At 37.7% G+C, this 22,232-nt stretch overlaps 1 protein-coding gene across 8 annotated transcripts in view; it reads right to left on the bottom strand.

Moving 5' to 3' along the window:
- KCNQ1 (potassium voltage-gated channel subfamily Q member 1) overlaps positions 1–22,232 on the bottom strand; it is a 329,508-nt gene that overhangs the window by 210,801 nt on the left and 96,475 nt on the right. For 6 of the 8 annotated variants that reach the window (XM_068193963.1, XM_068193961.1, XM_068193958.1 and 3 more), the window contains 2 exons: positions 19,970–20,035; positions 18,587–18,707 (listed from right to left, as the gene is read on the bottom strand). In XM_068193963.1, coding sequence (XP_068050064.1) covers positions 18,587–18,707; positions 19,970–20,035 — 187 coding nt within the window. Of the gene's footprint in view, positions 1–12,016; positions 12,489–18,586; positions 18,708–19,969; positions 20,036–22,232 lie in introns of those variants that run through there. The other 2 variants (XM_068193964.1, XM_068193960.1) reach the window with 2 other exon arrangements.

Here is a 22,232-nt window from a genome sequence, read left to right as displayed (position 1 = left end):
GCTGCCTATCTCTGGGCTGAGGCCACAAACACTTCTGGTCTGGCTTTCAGAAATCCATTTTATACTTCCCAGTGAGAAATAAGTGACTGTGTTTGTGAGCATGCATACAAGGCACAGAGGTTTTAAGTAGAAGTTATCAATAAATGAACCACAATCTATGACAGCAGTACAAAATATATATCTCCTGTTGCAGCCAAGTAGAAAGGAAGGACAAACCTATCAGACACACTTCTGCCAGATTAAATAAAATATTGGCAGAAAATGTCAAAGATGTAAAATGCTGGGAGGAGGAAGTCATCATAGGTCACAGCAGAAAACTTCTTCATAATATCAACAAAATGCAAACCAAGATATAAATTAGATAGAAAACAGAATCAGGTTGCCCTGCACTAAAGGCACCTCAACTGCCAAAAGTACAAGAGCAATTAAGGAGCACAAATCAGCTTAAAAGCAGAGAGGAATAAATGGTGTAGAAAAAGGAAGTGCTCACTTGAATTAATGAGTTTGTAAATTAACATACACACACATTTATCCATACACACACTCACAGCCTTCCACGATGTCAGGGTAAAGCATCCTCACTGGACACAGACCAGGCTGAGGGGTCTGATTGACCCAGGGCTCAGATGTTCTCCAGTTTACCCCAGGTCAAAGGGCCAAGCTGATGGTTTTTCCTTTGACTTCTGCTGCATACTTCCTACTACATCACAGCAGAAATGGAAGCCTTTTTCCTGAATTTCCTAGGCAATAAAACAACCACTATTGATTCTTGACATATTTCTTACAAGATAAGCTCACAAACATTATAGATTTAAAATTCTAGATATGTACCAGCCAAAGCAGACACAAAATTATAGTAAAAGTTGTTTTAACTGGCAAAATAATAAAGGTTTCCTGCATAGATGAGAACACTCCAGGATACCAGAACTCTCCTGCCTCTCCAAAGCCATCAACTGATCTGGTGTCCTCTCTCTGAGTAAATAAAAACATGGGCTGTGTGTGTGAGAGAAAGATTACATATAGATCAAGAGAAAGGATTCAAGAAAAAACTTCAGGGATTGAAGCTTTAAGGATTTATGGGAACACTTTCAAAATTTTAAGTCTACTTCTAGCTTTACAGAAGAACTTAAAACTATGTGTAGCCAAAGGGCTTAGAAAACAAATGGTTAAAAAGAGATGTTGATACTTCCTTAAGTCTTGTGATTCAGCAGGGCCTAACTCACAATTTATGACCTTTTTGAGGTTGGCAATGCTATGATTACTCAACCTGGCTCATAGTTGGCAGACTTAGTCCAAACAAGAGAATTGGAGAATCTCAGTTCTAATCCCTGATCATTTACAGGGATTCAGCTGGATCTGATTCAGCAACGCATGCAGGCACATGCTGCATGTTAAACAAAACGTTACCTCCACCGAAGCTATTAACACTCAGAAAGCACTCAAAGTGCATGCTTAACCAATTACCTAAATTGGGGGCTACATGTTCAGAAGACAGCTACTCTCAAAAGTGGTGTATTCTTCCTTTGGCTTAATTGCCTACTCAGCTGAGAGTGTCTGCTGTTTTGTGGGAAGCATGGGATGGTCAAGACCAGAATTACTGTCCAATAAAATGCATCAGACAATATTCAGTTGAAGCAATAAACAGAATTATCAATGCAGCTACAAGGGCAGAAGAAGCAGAAAGCACAGCCAGGCAGCTTTCTGAAACCTTAGAAAAACCCTTTTGGCCCCACCATACCTTGTTTCAGAAAACATTTGCCAAAAACTTTCAGTTGTAGCATATCTTTAGGTGACTGACAAAGCCTGTTAAGTCTAGTGGCTACAGTCTTTGCATGATTTAGTTCTGTAGCCTCTCAGCTAAAACTAAGCTTGGGGATTTTTTTTTTTTTTTTTAAGAAACCCAAAACAAATGATGAAAACAAACTTAAAAATCTTAACAGAAGCCAGAATGAACCTCACATTGTTCTTAAGACCCTTTTGGTGATAAATGGCATAATCACATAGGTAGAGTTAAGAAACACATGAGCTATGAGATCTGTTTTAGAAGCCTTGATGAAATTTCATTGAGAGGAGAAAACTAAATGGAACAATGATGTTGAAACATTAAAAATCTGAATACAGGAAATGGAAAAAGGAATATAACATAGAATAGAATAAGCACAAGATGTGAAGTTACCAGTTCCAAATATATGAGTTGTTGAACACCACTTGCAATACTGAAAATCAGCAGCTTTCCTTTATGTTAGAATTTCCAGGTAAACACCAGTACTTTCAAACACAGAATCAGGTAAAGTTGGACATTAAAAAGCCCCCACTTTCTAGATCTCTTAGAACATCACCTAAGAAAATGGAAGAGCCTCAAACAGAAAAGTAGCAAGAAGCAAATATGTGTATGGGGCCATCAATATTCATTCTTCTTTGAAGCCACACCATTTAGACATCAAATTCCTTTTGAATTTCTCAGAAAAATGTGAACCACTGCCCACAAAGTTAAAGGGATCATGGCATACTTTGCTGTGAGGAGGACTAGTGAAGTCTGCATCCCTGTAAATGAATATCCACAATATGAGGCAGAGATGAGAAGGTGGCTGGCGGGGGGGAAGCTCAGCATGAACACACTGAGGGTCAGACATGGCTATGCACAATCAGACATTTAATGAATTTCTGCAGACAGCTGCTTACATAACTGTCAAGCTGTCCTACCAGCCCTTCAAAAGCACAGAGGCATTTCCCTTCCTTTAAGGAGGGGAAAAAAAACCCCACTCTGATAGATAAGAAAATCAAAACTCATAGGCTGCAAGAGTCACAATTACTTATAATAGCTTATGACTACATGGATTAAGCTTTAGTTATTACACTTATGCCATTTGTCTACTACTGGATGTGCAGAGAAACCAGTTCTAACTTGTCAGATATGATGGACTTATGTTTTCTATTGCTTAAAGAGTTATAGTTTGCCCTTGCCTTTTGCCAACAGTATATTTCCCCAATTAAAGGAAGTTATTTTATATTATTTTAAACAAAGGTTGAAGAAATTTGCCGTAGGAACAAACTTCCTGAGCTTCATTATCCAGAGCTTTAAAATGACTGGCAAGCTTCACTTTTGAGTCATATAAGTTAATTGATGACACAATAATCAGGTCTAATCAGGTATTCTTTCTTCCTGGTAAATACAATCCAGGATACCCTGAGGGATTCTGCTAAGCACAGATGTAGAGAAAAGCACATAGAAAAAGAGGACAGGAACACATTTTTCAAGATGTCTTTTCCCCTTATTCAACTGTCGAAGAGAACAAATGCATTGTCCAATGGGGATTATAAATGAGCCTCTGCCCAAAGTTAAAACTGAACTTCTGAAAATATACATGCTACCACTTTGAATTTCATCCTTCAGACTTTGACAACTTTTATCCTATAGCAAAGATTTACAAGAGAAAAAGGTAGATGCAAATTATTTTTAAAAATACAAGACAGATTATTAAATTATACACTTTGACTTTCTGGTGAAAAAAGGGACAAAAGGGAAAAACTAATCCAGCCACCGATTTATTAATGGATTTGCCAAGTCTCATGACAAGATGATGAAAAAACCTTGGATGGGAAATGTATTTCCATTTGATGGAAAAATGTATTTTAACAACCTTATAGGAAGGCTCCTAAGAACGTACCAATTACCACCTTTAATAAACCAAGACTAATTAGCACACTCTGCAGCTTCTTTCCCTGCCCATAAGGCAGCAGCACTTTCCTTTTCCTGAATGCATCAAAACCAGAGTTCAGATGCAACACCTTAGAAGAACAAGTATTGGAGAAGAGTCAGTGATGGATTCCTACAAAATTGTTATAAGATGTAATTTCAAGAAAAATAATTGTTCAGGCCTCATGTATACCTCAACTGTTTTGTCCCTAAATGGAGATAAGTAAAACATACTGACTGCTGTCAAAAAAAATTAATTACTTTGACTGATACTCTGAGTGTTACATTGTCCAAGAACTGCTCCCATCCATCCTAAGCAGGGCTGTTGTATCTACTTTTCCCCTCTATAACCTGGAGTAGAATATATAAAATTTCACATTGAAAGCAGACAGATAGATGCTGGAAGAGAAAATGCCCAGTTCAAGGTTAGTGTAATCTCACTAGTTTGGCCGTGAGTGAGAGTGAAATATTCGCTCCCTGAACTGAAACATCCATCAAACTGTTGTGTGAAATCAATCTGAACCTATCTGTCAAGAAGAACAGAAAAATTATCAGGAGGACAGGGGTTGTCTTCTGATTCAACTGGTTTACTACAAGAAGTGCAAACAAGGCTGAGAAAACAGCCTGTCACAGCCACCTCCCTCAAAATTTCATTGCTCATGTGGACTATACCTGTATCTTTACTTTCGTAGGACTTCACTTCATTAAATAACAGGCATTTTCCAGTTCTCAACTTCAGTAACATCTTATCCTCTCTCTAATAAAAGAAATAGTTTTATGCACAGGAGACTTTACAAAACCTGGTTAACTCCCTTTGTGGGTTGTAAGACTTTCCCTTCAGTGCAGGAACCACCTGTGAGCTTTTCCTCCTATCCAACACAACTGCTTAGTTAATGAAATGGAGCATCATTTAGACTTAACTCCTATGAAATTAAGGTAAGGCCAGACAAGAAGTTCAAAAGTCCTCTGGGGATGAGTGACATGGAGACAACAGGATCAAATAACCCTGTGCAGCAGTGTATGCACATCTGCCCAATTTTTTCTTGTTGATCCACCTGGCAAAGGAGGTTAAAATAAGGGAACTCATGAAGGACAAGTCACCTGACTCTTTTTATTCTTTCATGACAGAAAAGTATGCCATATCTGATGAAACTATTAATCAGCCAACAATAAAATACATAGCAAAATATTGTCAGCCATGATAAGGAAACAAAAAAAAATGCAACTTCCCAAGTATCATAATTTTTCAAGGAAAAAGCCACTTTCTACAATTATGACCTCAAGTGAGACATGCTAGAAGATGGCAACATAAACTTCAGGATTATCACCCCTCTGAGTCACTTACACCCTGCTTATATCCAGTTGAGGACTCAGTGGTTCCAGCACCATTATAACATTTTTTCTCATCTTTCAAGGGTTATTCCTTTTTCTTTTAATAGTTTCCATAAACCAGGGAGATTCTGACATCTAAAGTGATAGAATGCTATAGGTAACCTTGTTCAGCAGCAGAATACTAAAGGTCTATCAGCTTTTAAATATGTGTTCTCTCTTAACAGGAAACAGATTCCAAACTTAGAGTTAGATAACACGTTAAGTTGTTAATTTCTTTTCCACCCTGCATTCTCTTCTGAGACCTATTCTCACTATGGACCTATGTTTGAAACTTGTGCACAAAGCTGTGCTCAAAACCTATGCTGCAAGACTTCTATCCATGATGTGTTGTGACAGATTAAGAATAAAATCACCTTACTTTAAAACTATAGCTCTGGAACCCTGTGCTCATGCAACTTCACCTGCAAGGCGAATCAAACAGTTTCAAATTCGTATTGGGAGTAGTTGGATCATTCAAACACAAAGCAGAATGACTGAGGGAAAATACTATCACTTATCTGGCCAACTTGAAGTTTTAATGCTTCCCAACAAGCCCTGATGGCAGTAATTGTACTGAATCTTCAGTAATTGTATTGAATATCACACAGCTGGTCTTTAGGAATGCAAGGAGAAAGCCTCAGAAAGATGAAAATAAGGCTTCCTGAGCACTGTCTTATCTCATGTCCAAAACAAATTTTGAGAGATCTCCTGCTCAATTCTTTTCAGAGATCAATAACTTTAAAACCAAGTACACTTTCCAACTAAAATCCTTTGTATCCAGAGTTTTTAAAATATATATTATGTTTAGATTTCCTCTTATTTCACAATCCTGAGGTGATAGTAATACTTGAGTCTGTAGGTGACAAGTGTGGAAAGCACTGCAGTCATCTCATCTAACACTTACATTATCATACGCATACATATACATGTATTTTTAACCTTTAAGAAACAATTTATCATACACACTCCAATTTTTTTTACCCTTCAAAATAATGATTATAAATAAATCTTTCCTAAAATTCTAGCAAACACTCTACTTGGAGCATCAGTGAAACATGTTGAAATGTAAGACTTGCTCCTGCCACCCTGCAATGCTAGTCACCCAATTGCCTATTAACCTACAGCTGAGTAACTCCAGAGTAGGGAAAATTTCATGTATAACATGACTGCCCCCTTGTGCCAAACTATATCCCCTTCCATTAGAAGTGTGATTTCTCATGTCTTAATATGAAAAAAAAACACTAAAGCAAGTAATTAAGCTAGTTTCTTAAGTATGAAACTAGAGATATACATTTCTTGACACTATGAAAAAACAAAATGTAAACTAGGGATGATAGAAAGCAATTTGGAAAACAGCACTGCATAACACCAAAATGATAGGATCTTAAATCACTGTCATGTTTATTAACAGCGTAAGGAAAAAAATAATTAAAGCCAACAATCTCAAAGGCTGTTTTCTTTATGCAGTTTCTTTGTTCACAGAATGAATTGGCTTGAGGGGATTTTAAAGGTCACCTAGTTCCAAACCCCTTGCCATGCATAGGGACAGCTTTCATTGAACTGGGTTACTCAGAGCTCCATCCAACCTGGCTTTGAACACTCTCAGGGATGGGGCATCCACAACTTCCATGGGCAACCTGTGCCAGTGTCTCACCATCCTCACAGTAAAGAATTTCTTCTCTAATATCTGATCTAAACATGTCCTCTTCCAGTTTGAAGCCATTCCCGTGTGTCCTGTCACTATATATCCTTGTAAAAAGTCTCTCTCCATCTTTCCTGTAGGCTCCCTTTAGATACTGGAAGGCTGCAATAAGGTCACCCCAAAGCCTTTTCTTTTCCAGGGTGAATAATCCAAATTCTCTCAGACTTTCCTGATAGGAGAGGTGCTCCATCCCTCTAACCACCTTGGTGGCCCTGTAGTTCAGTAATGAAATTAATTCAACAAAATCAAATAGCAGAATTGTGAGCTGAGCTCTCTGGGTTAGACCCAGTGTGACCCACTGGCAGCTCTGAGCACAGAAGCCTGGGTTCAACATGTGAAACAAACTGTACTACCAAGGGAATATTCCCAAAGGACCTCAATGGCCCAAGTGGGCTCATAGACATATACAGGATAAACACTCACCTTTCAAATTATTTGGATGGAAACCTAAGAGCTAAGAAATGGCAAAGTTATTTTCCTGGGAGTTACTACTTCTGAACATACAGCCACATAGTTCCTATAGGAGAACTGAGGTGTCTAGAATTCAGCATAACAAATTTAATTCCAGAAAAAAAGAAGCTATCAAGCCAACTGTAGTGATTTGAGTCTGAAACACACCCATTTGCCCACAGCATTAAAGGCATCACATTCCAAACATAAACACATCCAGTGGTATCACCAAGATCAGCTGACTTTTCTCCCATGTCCTCAGCTCATTTCCTCCTTCTGTCGCTGCTGATACGGCTATTCCTGTTCACCGAAGCTTACATCCTTCAATTACTCTCTTTCCTCCTCTCTCATTCTCCTACAACCCATCTGCTTCTCCACAGCATCCCCAAGACTTGTCCCCTTCCTCTCCAACCCTCCCCACCCCAATTCATTCCAGCCTTTCAGTGAGCTCACCAAAGGGAGCACAGATGGGACAAGGGTAACACAGGAACTAAGGTACAGCTTTCTGACTCATTTTGTTTTCCTACTACCCAAACTCTCTCCTCCCCTTTTTTCAGTCTCTATACTAGACCTGTCACTACTGCCACGTGCACTTTGAATGTTTTCTCCATCAAAGTGTAACTATGTAGAGCTATCAATCTCCTTTCTCTACTTCATGTTTGATATGTTATGCAGTCTGCACAAATGCCTGGCCTAATCAGGTAGGAACTGGACTCGAAACTTGCAATTCAGATGTGAATATTCTCAGACTTCAGACTCTTGGCTTGTTTTTATCCTTTCCTCCCTTCCTCTCTCTCTTTTATTTTTTCTTTTTTTTGTTGTTGTTGTTGTTATCTAGATCTTTCTGACACAGGGACACCTTGCATGCATTTAAAAAAGTTATTAACAAACAAGAGACTCCTGCTATTAAAATATTTTAATAATATATTCTTCTCTCAGTTGATCTGCAAACTGTACTGACTACAGCTCCATTAGGTATGATCCATATTGAACTGTTTTTGTGAGAAGTTCATACCTTTAAACTGTGCTTCCCTCAGAAAAATAGTTCCTAGTTGTACCAAGTCTCAGATGTGCTATTGGTGGAAATACTGCAAGGTCTATAGTATACATTATTTTTCAGTTCATAACTCACAGGAAAAGTCTGAAAGCTTCCAAGCTTTCAGACAAAAAGACAGAAACAATTAAGAGCTCTAATAATCTGATCCTGCTGTTTATAGTAATTTAAATTTATTCATGTGTTTCAATATGGAAGTGATTTAACATAATTTAGCAAACCTGAAACCTACATTAAGATGTAATAATGATGAATGGATGAGACCCAGCACACACACTTAGAGAAAACCTCAGAGTCCTGCAGAGTAAAGGAAGTACCCAGAAAACCTGGCAGGTGCCCCAATGTGGGTGGTCTAAAAAAAAAAAAAATCCAAACCAAAAAACTAACCACCCCAAAACCCCCCACAAAATTCAAAATTAGCATCTGAAATCTTTACATAGGCAGAATTGGGTTAGGTTTCTAAAATAAAAAGCAGATGGACTGAGAACACTTTCTAAGTTCATTGAAGAATAAATACTATGGTTGCATCCCCCCATTATTTATTATCCCAGCAGCCAATTTAGGACTCAAACACAGCTATTTCTGGTCTACTACCTTCCGGTCCTTGGCATAGGCTCCATATACACCAACCACGCTGCAAATCCTCTAGGAAAAAGCACGGTGCAAATCTTTACCTTTCCTTCCAAATAAAGACATTTCTCACAAAACCTAAAAATTTTTAAGTTCTAAGAAATTAAAAATCAAGAAAAATGACTGGCATGTCAACTTATTAGTGTATTTATCACAGAACACAGAAAAAGTTCTGAAACATCTGTTTAATTAGGTATCTGACTTCCTGGTCCTACTGCATTACCCATTTATTTTATGGGATGGGTAATAACAAGAACCATTAAATGTTACCCAGTTTTAAAAATAGCAAAGAGTATAGGGTGGAAAGAGAAAATAAATGCTTTTTCTTGTACGCCGTAGTGAGGAATGTTGTGATATTTTGGGCTTCTATCATCAAATAAAAATAATGGGCTATTTTTAAAATATTAGACATTTCTATAATAAAATAATAAAAAAATATATATTATATATAATATATATTACAATATATATATAATATAATAAAATAAAATAAAAATTAAATTTGTTGGTTCACAATTTTCTTGTTTCCTTTTATTAAAAAAATAAATAAAATTACGTACACACTCGTGTCAAATTTTCAGCAGTGCTGGTATGACTTGGGTATCTATGAGCTGTTCTCAAGTTACAGACAGTGCCTGAATAGGTACTGATTAGGAAAAAAAATAGATAAAAGGGCTCAACTGCTTTTTCAATTAAACACTGTACTACATGGATAAAAAAATCAAGTCAAGAGGATAGTTCAAGTACATTTCATTGCCTACATGTTAAAGGTTTCAACAAAGTGAACTTAATGTCAGACACAGACAAATAAGTAATTTCAAGTAATGCAAGGCCCAGCTTTCTGTTCACTGCCCTTTATATTTGTTTTGTAATGACCACAAAACATTTCTAGCATCATCTGGTGTTTTCCAGTCATACACAGGCTGGATTATAGAATTGGCCTCCTTGCAAGTGCCATCCCTAAAAAAAACACTGCACCTACAAAATGCATGCTCACAATCTCTCATTAACCAAGACTCATGAAAAGAATGTTACATTTCTGCTGTGCTCTGCTCGCTTCACCAGCTCTCTGCAGGACATTATGTCATGCTGAACATTCTCTGCCTCTGTTTTCAAGGCTGTAATTTTTAGGGGCCCAAAATTCCTGAAAGATCAAGTCCCTGGGAGCCACCACTCAAGTCCCCTTTTCAGAAACAGTTGCATTTCTGTACCAATGACACTTGGCTGCACAGGAGATGGGGCTTGGCTGTTGGGCAGGCCCTGATCAAAAGGGCACGAGGACACACCACCACCACCAGTTACCACTTTTTGATCTATTTCCCTCTTATACTCATTTCCCATTATACTCTGCATTTTGCATAGGAAGAAAAAAAGAAAAAATGAACACAAACACATCAGTTTTCCTTGGGAAAGACAGACATAAAGAAGTAGCCAGCCAAGCTCACATTAACAAGCTTCTGTATTTATTTTTATCCCAAAAAGCACTCAGTAACCAAAGAATTGAGAGGGATACAGGAACCTGAGAAAAGCCCAGACCAAAACACAACCGCAGGCAATACCTCAGTGCTTAGCTTTAGTTTGCTAACAAGCTGACAACTAGTGTAAGATATTTAAGGTATTTTGTCTGCAAGACAGTGAAAATACTTCAGCTTTTCCCAGCTGAACTTCCTGCTGGATGTATAACAAAACATACACATAGGGATGACAAGGCCCTTGAGACCCTGAGTAAAATCACAACTATATTCAGTCCTTGCAGTCACACAGAAACCAATTTCAGTCAAGAGTTCCACAATCTCCTATGAGCTTTCTATCCAGAGCAAGTGCCAAGGCCATGCATACTGCACTTCACATATCCAGCATCCAGGATGATGCAGAGAGCTCCCCACTTTACAGCTCTGCTATGGATTTGGCAAATGTTTAAACCAAAACCTTCCACTGCAGTAAGCTTTGCTACACCAGTAGGGCGTTAATCACACTTGGCTGTGTTTTTAACTTCAGAAAAAAATCATTAGAAGTGATCAGAAAGAGCAGCTGCAGAAGAAAGTGTTTAATGTGTCAATGTTGTAATTGAATTTCCAGAGAAGTACAGCAAGAAGAAAATGCTACATTTAGTCTGAATTGGGTACTGGTCATACTGGTCATACTGGGAGCAGCATTTGCTTATGAAAAAACCTACAACCATTTATTGGTAAAATACTATGAATGAAGTCAATAAGAAAAATTTATTGGTAATATATTCAAGCAATTTTCAGGTCACTTTTACCCACAGAATGTACATCATGCAATTTCCTGGACAATTACAGTATTATGCCAGGTAAACTAACCCATTTACACCTCTTGGAATTGTTTCCCCGTGCATTAACACTTTACAGAAAAGTATTTTCCTTTAGCATTGCTGTTCTGGTGCACTATTTAGCAATATTTAAAGCAGCTGTTGATGTCCATTTTTCCAACCAAGTATACTTTATGACAAAAGATGTTCTAACAAGACCTTATTAAAATTAGTGATCCCAGTATTAAAGAACAAAGGTCACATGTTCTATTGGTTTTAGATACCATAATGTTCCATGCCTGGACTTGATAGCTGAGCCTGGAACTAGATTATTAGGTCAAAAATACATCTGATGAACTATTTCCTTGCTAGGCAGTGTTGATTTTCAGCTCTGCCCCAAGCATAGACACTGTGACTACACACTCACATCCACAGCCATTGTTTCACTAAAGATTTTTTTTTTTAACAAACACTATCATTTTGACCAATATCAGAATAATTTTTTTTTCCTAAAAATACCTCTGCTAGTTTGTGTCTGCACATGGAATAAATATCAGTGGTCAGCAATGTCTCTTGGCTGCCACATACTGATCTTGACAGGCATTCCTACAACCTTGTACTGATACGAGGTTTTCCTGCTGGAAAGCTCTGGCATTGAATCCAGTATATTTGCCACACAGATTTAGCACAGTCTATGCAGCATCTGTGGGCATAATGTTGCTCAAAGATTTTGGAGTATTCTAATCTAACAGCTACTTACAAGTACTAAATTTCACAACTTCCTAACTTTGTTACTGCATTAGTAAAAATCTATTAATTTTTGCACCGTTAATAAAATGCTAAGCATATCATTTTTATTGGATAAAATAGCTCCCAATAAAAGTGCACACATTATAAATTAATCAGGTTTCTAACTTCTTTTGTATATCCAACATATCTAAACAAAAAGTAAAGCCATTCTCCATCCTCATAACAGAAAAACTTTATTCCTGTCTTGAATTTTAATTCTGGAATTAACTCAAGACAGTGATAAAAAATTTAAACTTTTTTAATATTAGATAAAAGTAGGATGTTTTTATTGTCTCTCCCATCCAATAAAAAATTAAAAGAATAAAAAGGTTTTGCACTTATCATTCTGCATGATGCCCAAAGTAAACAATTATAAAAGTTAATAAGTGGGGAGTTGCTTGTTGTTTTTACAGCATAGGAGCCCTGTACTTCTGAATCACTAAGCAGCTGGAGTCTGGTTTAATTACCCAACATCAATCAAGATGTAAACCAGCACTTGGAGACCAAGGAATGCAATGTTCATCTGCAATACAAAAGAAATAGCTAAGCTATCTTAGCCTCTGCCTAGACAGTTTGTACACTAGAAAAAGTCAACACATTACTTTCATACCATGTCAGTAACATAAAATAGCCAAACAGTAATTTTGCACTGCACTTGAATGCATCAGTGACAATTTGCAGTAAAGGAGGAAAGGACCATGTGAGTCTTATTTCATACATGTTTGCAACCTCTAACACAGAAGATATTTATACAGTACTGACTTCTAGCAAATAGCAGCACAAATATATGACAGCACTCCCTTCTCCAATAAAAAAACAGATAGAAAGTTAACATAATAAAAAGAGGAGACATGAAATTGCAAACTCTAGTTTCCTTCCTGTTTTTTTTTATCTTGTTAATTCTTTGATACAAGTCTTTTACTGTGATTATGCTCATATAAAAAACACAGCAGAGTAATGCCGCAGCTTGATGAAGTGCTACAGCCTTTTACAGGATCAAAGGGAATCTGATTATCCCTTCTGGTCTTCAGGGCTATAGATATAAACTGCACACTCTGTCTAATCTATGAAAAAAAGCAACCACCCACCACAGCACACAAGAAAATCTCCCTGAAGATAAAAGAGGTAAGTAACCACAGGGACAGATGTTCATCACACCACTCATTGCACTGTCAGAGGCTGCTCGGTTGCTGCAGTGTCGAGGGTGAAATAAGACACCATGAAGAACTGCCCAATTCTTCAGCACATCTCAGTTTAATCCACATATAAAAATAAATACTGTAAATAACAGTGTCTTCTGTATTACAGAAGACACAGTCAGTGAAATTTAGCCAAGTCTGCCGTGGACATCAGATGCAGAACACAGGAACAGTTTGTGTGCTGGGATCCGCTTATTCCATATCATCCAAACACAGAACAGGCCCCAGCTCAAAGGGCTGCCAGGTAAGGCATAGGATGGCCTATGAGTATATATATATATTCAGATGCAAAAGCCCCTGCTAATGTCACATTTGTCTCAGCACAACAATAGCTATGGTACTTTCCAGAGTTTATAGGGATTTTTGATCTGGGCAGCTGCACACAGAAATGCACCATGTCCAGACTATTAGTTCGTTGCTACAGTGAGTGTACCATAGCTATTCTGGCAGTGCTTCTAGCTAGTATCAATATTCATAAGCCAGAAATAAAGTTTTCATAAACCATGATGAACATACTAAAATATCCATCTGCCTTTCAACATTTAAGAGAGAAGTTTGCTGATGTCCTGCTCTGCTAGAGCCACCCAGCTCTTGAGCTGCAGACAAGCTCTGAAGCTCCCTACATCTGGGGCTAACAGCAAACTAATAATTTCTCACATCAAAGATTCTTTTAGTCCTCTCTGATGACTATGCTGCATTGATCGCTGCTCATGTAAGGGGTTAGCCATTTGTAGGACTGGACTGGCACAGCTTTTTTCCTCTCCCATAGAAGCAGCAACAAGAAACCAGAATGGGATGATAACACTGAAATCATTAGTGGCTTGATTTAAAATGTCATTGTTAATCAAGCCACTCTAATGATTTCAATGTAAATAATTTACAATGATTCTGGAGTGTTTGGCTGAAAGAGGAACTTTCCTGACTTCTTGTTAAACCAGATTTAGGGACACTTCATATCCTCAAGGTGTCTCCCAACAGCCAAATAGGCGAAGCAATCAGATTCCTGGTACATCCAGAGATCTAGGGTCAATTTCTATGGACAAGTTTATTGTAAATTTCTAACAAGAAATATAATAATGTCATTCCATACCAAAGGGAATAACTGAGGGAAACAGTCTTCCCCTTTTACTATTAAATCATCAGATTATAAGCAGAATTCCTGAGGGAGATTGATGACACACTGAAACATGCTGATTGAAAAAGGATCAAGCATCAAGCACTGAAGCCTTTCCTGTTGCAAGTTAAGTAAATGACTGGAAAAATGGCATGTGACAGTAACCAGTGATGACTGAACATTAAGCTCTGGTCTTAACTCGAGGATGTTCTTACATAGCTGCTATCACTGCTCTTCTTCTAACGTGCCCTGTCATTAATGATAAAATGGACCCCATGGAAGTCATGGTTTAAATGTTGCTAACAGCATTTCAAAGGGAATTCTTGTGACAGCAGAAGTCAACTCTTCCATCTGGCCCATTTGAGAGTGAAACTGAAGTATTTGCTCAGACTTCAGAAGGTCATTTTGGTATAGAAGAAGAAGATAAAGGCAGGAATCTTTTACAACATGACCTAGCAAATCAAAGCAAATAGGGATCCCACTCACTGATAATCCAAAAGAAAAGAGACAGTTATAAGACAAATACAGCACTGTTTGTTCTAGGCAACGTAGTTGTATCTCTTGCCAACAACCTATACGCTGGTAATTAAAACATAGAGCGCTTCATAAAAATATAAAAGGAAAGAGAAAGAAAACATTATTTCCAACAGAAGCCAGTGGTAACTGCAGCACCATGGACACTGCACTCAGTGTTTACCAGCGCACTTTATCTCAAATATTTCAAAGCAATCAAAAGCATCCATTTCAATCATTCAGAAACATCCATCTCTTATTATGTCCTCTTACTCTGGAAATTATTAAAAAGCCCTAAATCTGTTTGCTTAATTATTACATCTATTACACTGTTTAACAAGGAAGGGTTTATTTTTAAAATGTCATGACACAGAATGCTTTCAGAAAGAAAATACACTTAATAACAAAAATTAAGTGCTTTTTGTTTTTAATGTAAAGCTTTCCGTTGAGTGCAAGCCCACTATATAAAATCTAAGATGACATCAGTATACCTCTGCAGGAAAAAAATTATTCTATATGTAAATAGGCAAGCCCAATGCTTAACTAATTAAATGCATTTTCATCACCCTAGTTATGAGGTACATAAAATATCTGGGGAAGAGTCATTAAAACATCAAGAATTATTGTTATTTGATACAGACAAGATGAGAATCACAAACATGCCATGTTAGCTAATGCTTACACCCAGAAATACATGCAGTCAGCTGGATCCACACTAATGCTGAATTTGGGCAATTATACAAACACAGGGCAAGAGCCTCTTGTAACTGAGGCTCAGCTACAAGTAGCATCGATTTTCCACTGCTTTAAAATGCAAATAAAATAAAAGAGCCAACACAGTGAAACAAAGCAGGAGACAATCTGGGAACACACTGGGAGAAATAAACCAGTGAGAAGTCCGGAGGAGAGGGGTGGTATTGCTACAGTCCATTTTCTAATTCACTTTTACAACACAACAGACCACAGCAAGCATTAAACTGAAGGGCCAAGTTCTGTCACAAACAACACACTGTGTACTGCATTTTTTAAACAGTTACAGATCATTTTATAGGTCGTCCTGTTTGAACATCAGGCCTCAATGTCCTTTAATATTATTTTTGCTTCTTCAAATGGGTACTGACAGTGGTTAACTGACAGAGTAATCTTTCTTAATGAAAGATTTCCCATTAGCAATTCCACAGAAGTAGGGCTACATTAAATAAAACATTTATTTCAAAACAGGTTTAAAATAGAGTTAGACTTATGTCCTGCCAAAAACATCTGCAGTTTTATTACTGGACACAGAACTAGTCCTATTAAAGTCAGTGAGAATATGCACCTACATTTACTGAAAGAGAACAATTTTTGCATAAACAAGCAGGGTTCTGAAATTTTATTTAAAGGGAAGCATTAAGCTCTTTATCACAAGGGCTGAAAGTTGGCAGTTACTTTTCAGGACTAGTGAAGGAAAAAAACTCAGCCTCATTGGTTTTTAAACCAATGCCAAGTGTTTGCTTTTCAGTACCACAGCAGATGCCCCACTCTTCTGACATATCTGTGCTACCTGTCAAATGGAAATATTTTTCATACTGTTGACTAAAAGCTTTCTAGATGCCTGTCTCAAACTAATTATGTAAAATTTACTCATGTATTCATGACTTCCAAAAATTAATGTTTATTCTGGAGTCACCTTTCTGTGATTAATGGATAAGTTAATGCACATGTTGCAATAAAAATATAATTAGCCAGGAAAGAGTTCAATGAATCCCAAATCCATGCATCCTCAGTGTTTTACATTATGCTTCCAATTCTGAAAATGGCTTTGTGTTTCTGTTTCTCTGATACACTATGTTCTGCTTTTAAGACCTGAAACTAGCTAGATTCACACTTAATTTGATTTGTCTATACTATAACTAGTGCTATAATTTTATTGTGTACTTGGGTTTGCATTAAAAAACACAGGATTTTCACTAATTTTTTGACTAACCCTCATATCTGCTGATCTGACACTGTTTAAAGCCTTTCAATTAACTGCATACAAAGTAAATGCACTTCCAAGCAAAAGGAAAAGCAGTTCTCAGGATTTACATTTAGGCAGATATTTTTCAAAGAGACACATTTAAATTAATATTTTTATCCAGTTTTACATTTCATCCAATTAATTCTGTTTTGAATCTAAATCAAAGTCTTAAAAGAACCAATGAATCCTAATTTCTTCCAGCCTAGCAGAGACTCAATTCAGATGTGTGGGGAACACTTTTTGTGCTGTCCCATCATTCGTGCCCTAGAGCTATCCAGGGAAATTTCAACAAAGGTCACAACCAAAAACTAAGGGAGTAAAAGAGAACTATGTAAGTTACTGAAAGTCAAGAGTGTTCATTTGGTGAGGTTCTTCCTCTGAAACACACTACCTATATTCTAAGGTCTCCCACAAGTAGTTAATAGAAAAAAAACAATTTCAGCTACTACACAAATTCGACTTAAAGATGATAGAGTGCCTTGTGAAATGTATCAATAAGAAATAGCTAAAAAATTCCCAGGCTCAGAAAGGGTAATGGAAACTCCTAGTACACAAGTTATTGGGGAAAAAAAAGGAAAAAAAATCTGCAATGTTGAGGCGAAATAAGCTTTTAAAAAAACAACACAGAGAAAACATCTAGATTTGGTTTTGTTGCTCCATTGTTCTTGTCTAAGGCTTGAGGAAATTTATTACTTCCTCCTCCTGCTTGTACTACTAAGAAATCTTCCAGAATACAAGTCTCCTAAATCCCCTGCCTACAAACAGATGTACACTTGGGTGAATCAGATGAAAATGGAAATACCTTTGCTTGGGGACAGGGAAGACTCCACCCAAACATTTTATTTTTCTTTAATAAATGCCCTTCCAAAATGGCTCTAAAAAGTATTTTTGTACCATTTAGTATTCTGCTAATTATAGTGTGTAGCAAGAAGGCCTGGAAGTTGGCAGCAGGCATTTCTACATGTTTTGTACCTCAGAAATACAAGTATGCCAAGAATTTTCATCTGTGGTTTTACTGCAGAAATCCCCAGATTTCTAGAGGGGAAAACATTGTTTCATTCCTCTGCTAGAGGATATACTGCCACACATCTACTATAGCAAACAATTAACATTTTTCAGGATTTTGAATTACACAACATCAGAAGATTTAGCTTTAAAGGCATTTAAAGAAAAATCTGCTGCAACTCATTTTTTTAGAATAATCTGAGAACCTGACATACCATTTTAGCATAAAAGATAAGTGGAAAAATCTTCTTCCAGAAAGGAAAATACCAACCCCCCCCCCCACCATGCACACACCACTACAAGCCTATTTCAGATCTTTTTTTAAAATATATAACAAAGCAATAATAAAGATCAGAGTTTTTCTTCAAATGTAGAACATAATTTGACCATTAGAGAAAGTGTTACTGAAATGAAGAGACTTGTATTTCATATAAGTAGTATTAAAAATTTGCACTTAACAGCTATTCCACTGGAAAATCGTGGAGAGAGTAAGATAACCTTTACCAGGAAGGTACTCCCACACATTGCCTCCATGTAAAAATCTTGAGGCTATCAGCCACCAGCTGCCCAGAGACATCAGCTGAAAACTAAAGCCTTGTGTCACAGCCAAGTGAACTTGCCTTCAGGTCAGCATGAAGGTTTACTGGCATCCAGAACAGGATACACCAGCGTCAAGGTGAAAAGGGTTTGACGCAAACATCTGAGATATTTGAGCCCTATCAGCTCCTCCCACCCGAAGTGCCTTCTCTTGTGTAAGTAAACCAATGCACAGCTCAACAGGCTGGACTTACTGTGAGATGTGAGTTATTGGGGTCAGCAGTGTCTCACCCTCCAGGTCAAGCTCATCAGCAAAGCTGCTGGTCCTGATGAAGGGTCCTGTGCCCACATCTAGAAACGCCGGGCTCTTTTTTACTGTGGGAAAAACGTGCAGATAACAGCTCAAGCAACAGCATTGTCTGCCACTCACCTGGACCTCTGAAATAGTGCACATTTTAAAAGAATATAGAAAACAAAAGTTGCTACCAAAATTAAACTCACCGCAGAGTTCACAAAAAGCAAAATTTGAACTCTTCCTTTGTCCTAAGTATTTGAACTGCTGGCGAAGATTAAAACTAATACTTTATTCCTTTTTTATATTTGTGTTCATACTCCTGATACACTAGAATGTTAAGTATCTATGTGATGGAGGACTTTGTGCATTATTAAGAGACAACTTGATGGTTCCCTCTCACACTAAGGCACGAGGCAACTCAACTTTGGGCCCAGAATCAGGACAGGTGGCAAGATCTCCAGATGAGGTTCTTACTGGGAAGGCTGATTCACAAAACTTCAGATATTGAAAGTTTTACTGGCAGAGTTACTTGCAGATCATCACTTTCACAGTTCCAAGAAATCAGGGAGTGTGTTACAGTTTTCATTTTTATACTCAGGCTCTGAAATTCTGTCAGATACTAACACTAAGAACATCAAGTGCTTTTTCCAACATGGTCCTAACATTTGTTAGAGAAGCTACAGCATTTGCATATAAATAAAACTACTGGTGTGGTTTACATGACTGTAAATGAATTTACAGAAAATAAAACATGGCAACATTCCATATAAAGCATAGGTAATTATGACAAGTCCACAGAAACCTTTGTCAGTCCAACTAGCTGGAATATTCAATTAGTATGAGGCAAACATGGTATCTCCTTCCCTCTGTTCTAAAACTTTCTGAGATGATCATAACTAACAAAAGAGTATGGCCTTAATGAGACTTTCTCTGCCTCAAAGTGCCTTGAAACAGGGCTCAAGGAGAACACCAGGGAGCTCGTATTTTTTTTACTTATAAAAATAAATTCATAGCCATTAGTCTTTGAACAAGTCTTTCGTAGAAAGCAGTGCTAAAAATATGCTTAAAAAAAGACAATTTCTAAATATGAAAACTAAAGAGAAAAAAAGGGCTAAGCTTTAGACACTAGTTTTCAATGGATAATAATGGGTGAATTTAAACATTTGCAATTTACAACCTGAACAACCTCCAGACTCAAAATTTACTGAAACACTACTTTTTAGACACCTTCTCTATAATTCTTCATGCCACAGCAGACAGCTCCAGACAGAGCACTGCAAAGATTTAGTAATTAACAAAGGTGATGAAACATGATGGAATAATGAAATATTATGAGCATTACCTGGAGAGGAAGGAGCGCTGGAAGACTGCTGGTCTGTGGAAAAGGATGGCCAGGAGCGCTGACAATCTGAGTCAGAGTGAAGATGCACATGAAACAGAGACAGGAGAGGAGAAAAGAAAAAAAAAAAAAAAATAGAGGCTCCAGACAGACAGCTGAGGAGATGTAGACATACCTAAAATTTAGTATATTCTACCTGACACAAAATTTAAAATACTGTAACAAACAGCGTATGAAACTGTACAAGAGTCCATTACACATTGGCAGAATGCTCAGTAGCCACTGTGGAGGGGTCATGGCTTTTCCAAGCCCATTTTTCATGGTAGTGTCAACTGCTGCAAGATATTCCTCGCTACAGGTCAGTCTCTGTTTGCCCCTTTCCTCCAGACTTCAGGGTTTCTCGAGTCATTCCCTTTCCTAAGTGTCCAAGCTCCCACGTGTCAGACCCCTCTCACTCTGGTTCACACTGTTCCCAGTGCAGCTCTCTCCTGGTCAGATTTCAGTGTTGCCAGGTGGATGGAGCAGTTTGGACATCCACATTAGAAGCTTCCAAACACATCCCATAAAAAGTTTTTGAAGCTGCCCACTTCAACCATGTAAACCAAGTGCCTGCCTCAAGCTGAATTTCCTGGGGAAGTGTTTTAGGCAAGCAAGAGGAGCCAGTGATGAGAAAGTCTCAGCACAACACTATCTTTACATTATGTTTAGTTCTTCTGAATAGCATTATGCTATTAATAACTATTTCATTAAGAATTGCCTGTGAATTCACACACTTGGACAGGCTGATACTTCTCAGGAATAGTGCCTTACTTTTATGCAATGAGAAGAACTTGTAAAATAAAAAATGCATTGGAGTAAAAAAAAAAAAATCAGAAAAAAAACCCTCATTTTGCAAGTGTTCTCTCAGTGCTACGCACATGAACTGGTTCCAGCCTGAACACAGGGTTAATTTTTGCAGTAGCCAGGATGGGCCATGGATCCTTTGGTTTTTGCTGAACTGATGATAGCAGGAGAACAAAAGGAGGGAGAAAAAGCTGGAAATCTCTGGCTGCACAAAGATACTGGCAGGGAAGCCAGATGAGAGATCCAAGAGTATGAAGACTGAAGTATAAGTGGGCAGCCCAAAAATTTATGGAATGTGAGAAAGCAGCATATGGATATGTTACTAGAGCCTTTCTGAAGATCAAACTAAAGCTCAATGAGTATTCTTTATCATTGTACTTTCTAGTTTCTTCTTTCTAAACTTTTGACTTGGCAGCTCCAGTTTTCTGTGTAGGTAATCTTTCTCACAGTAAGTAAAATAACACTCTCCTCTTTCTTTGAGCTGCTGTGAGAACAGTGTTAGACAGCCTCAGGTCCACTGAGCTCTGGTTGCCTGCCTGGGACATAGAAACTGAACCTATGATGCCTGGTAAAGCTCCTCTGATATTTCCCCAAGGTGAAGGAATTTCAGGTTCAGATAAAACAGGTGATTTGTTTGGTGGCTCTCACTGCCCTCCTGATCTTGTTCCACCACACCTATCCCCAACAGAGAGGCACCTTGTGGAATGGTGGAAACTGGGAAAATCAAGGATTGATTGGAGGAGTCAAGGAGATTCAGTTTGGTTTTTCTAACACCTTAACTGCACCAGTGTCCCATGTGGGTTCACTTTGCCACTTCTGTCAATTTAATCTGAGCCTGAGCATCCTTGCACTCGATCACTGGAAGGAAGCCTCTGCTGTCTGCAGTGGAGTCAGAGCAGAAAACTTACAGGTGGCTCATAGCACTCTCACTAAATCACAGAGGTCTTTTGCCCAGACCTAGCTCTAATCCTACTGTCTTTGGGGAGCACTCAATTGTTAAGAAAGTGCCTAAGCAAGCACATTAGAAACATCACAAGACTACATGGCTGCTTAAATGACCACAGAACCCAGACAGTAAAATAAATTATTTAATTTATGGGTCCCCATCTGTTCACAAATATCTACAGCATATTTTTACAGGAACAGATGCATGTACTTCAGAATGCAAAACACTGGGGATCAAATCTGAAAGTTTTCTCCCATCCTAATTCAGTTATTTGGAAATTAATTTGCATCATAAGCTTAGATAACTACTGGGTGAATTATATTTTATTTATTAGAAAATTATCTTTTTCTATTGGTTATATATACATGAGCAATTTTTCTCAAGTATTAAAAAAAACATTAGAGGTCATCTACTTATACAAATGAGTGCTTAGTTTTCTCTTTGTAATGAGACTGGGTGCAGTTGTGATTACAAGTG

This window comes from Anomalospiza imberbis, chromosome 6 (assembly GCF_031753505.1).
Source record: "Anomalospiza imberbis isolate Cuckoo-Finch-1a 21T00152 chromosome 6, ASM3175350v1, whole genome shotgun sequence".
NCBI classification, from domain to species: domain Eukaryota; kingdom Metazoa; phylum Chordata; class Aves; order Passeriformes; family Viduidae; genus Anomalospiza; species Anomalospiza imberbis.
This window is presented reverse-complemented; position numbering and strand designations above follow the sequence as displayed.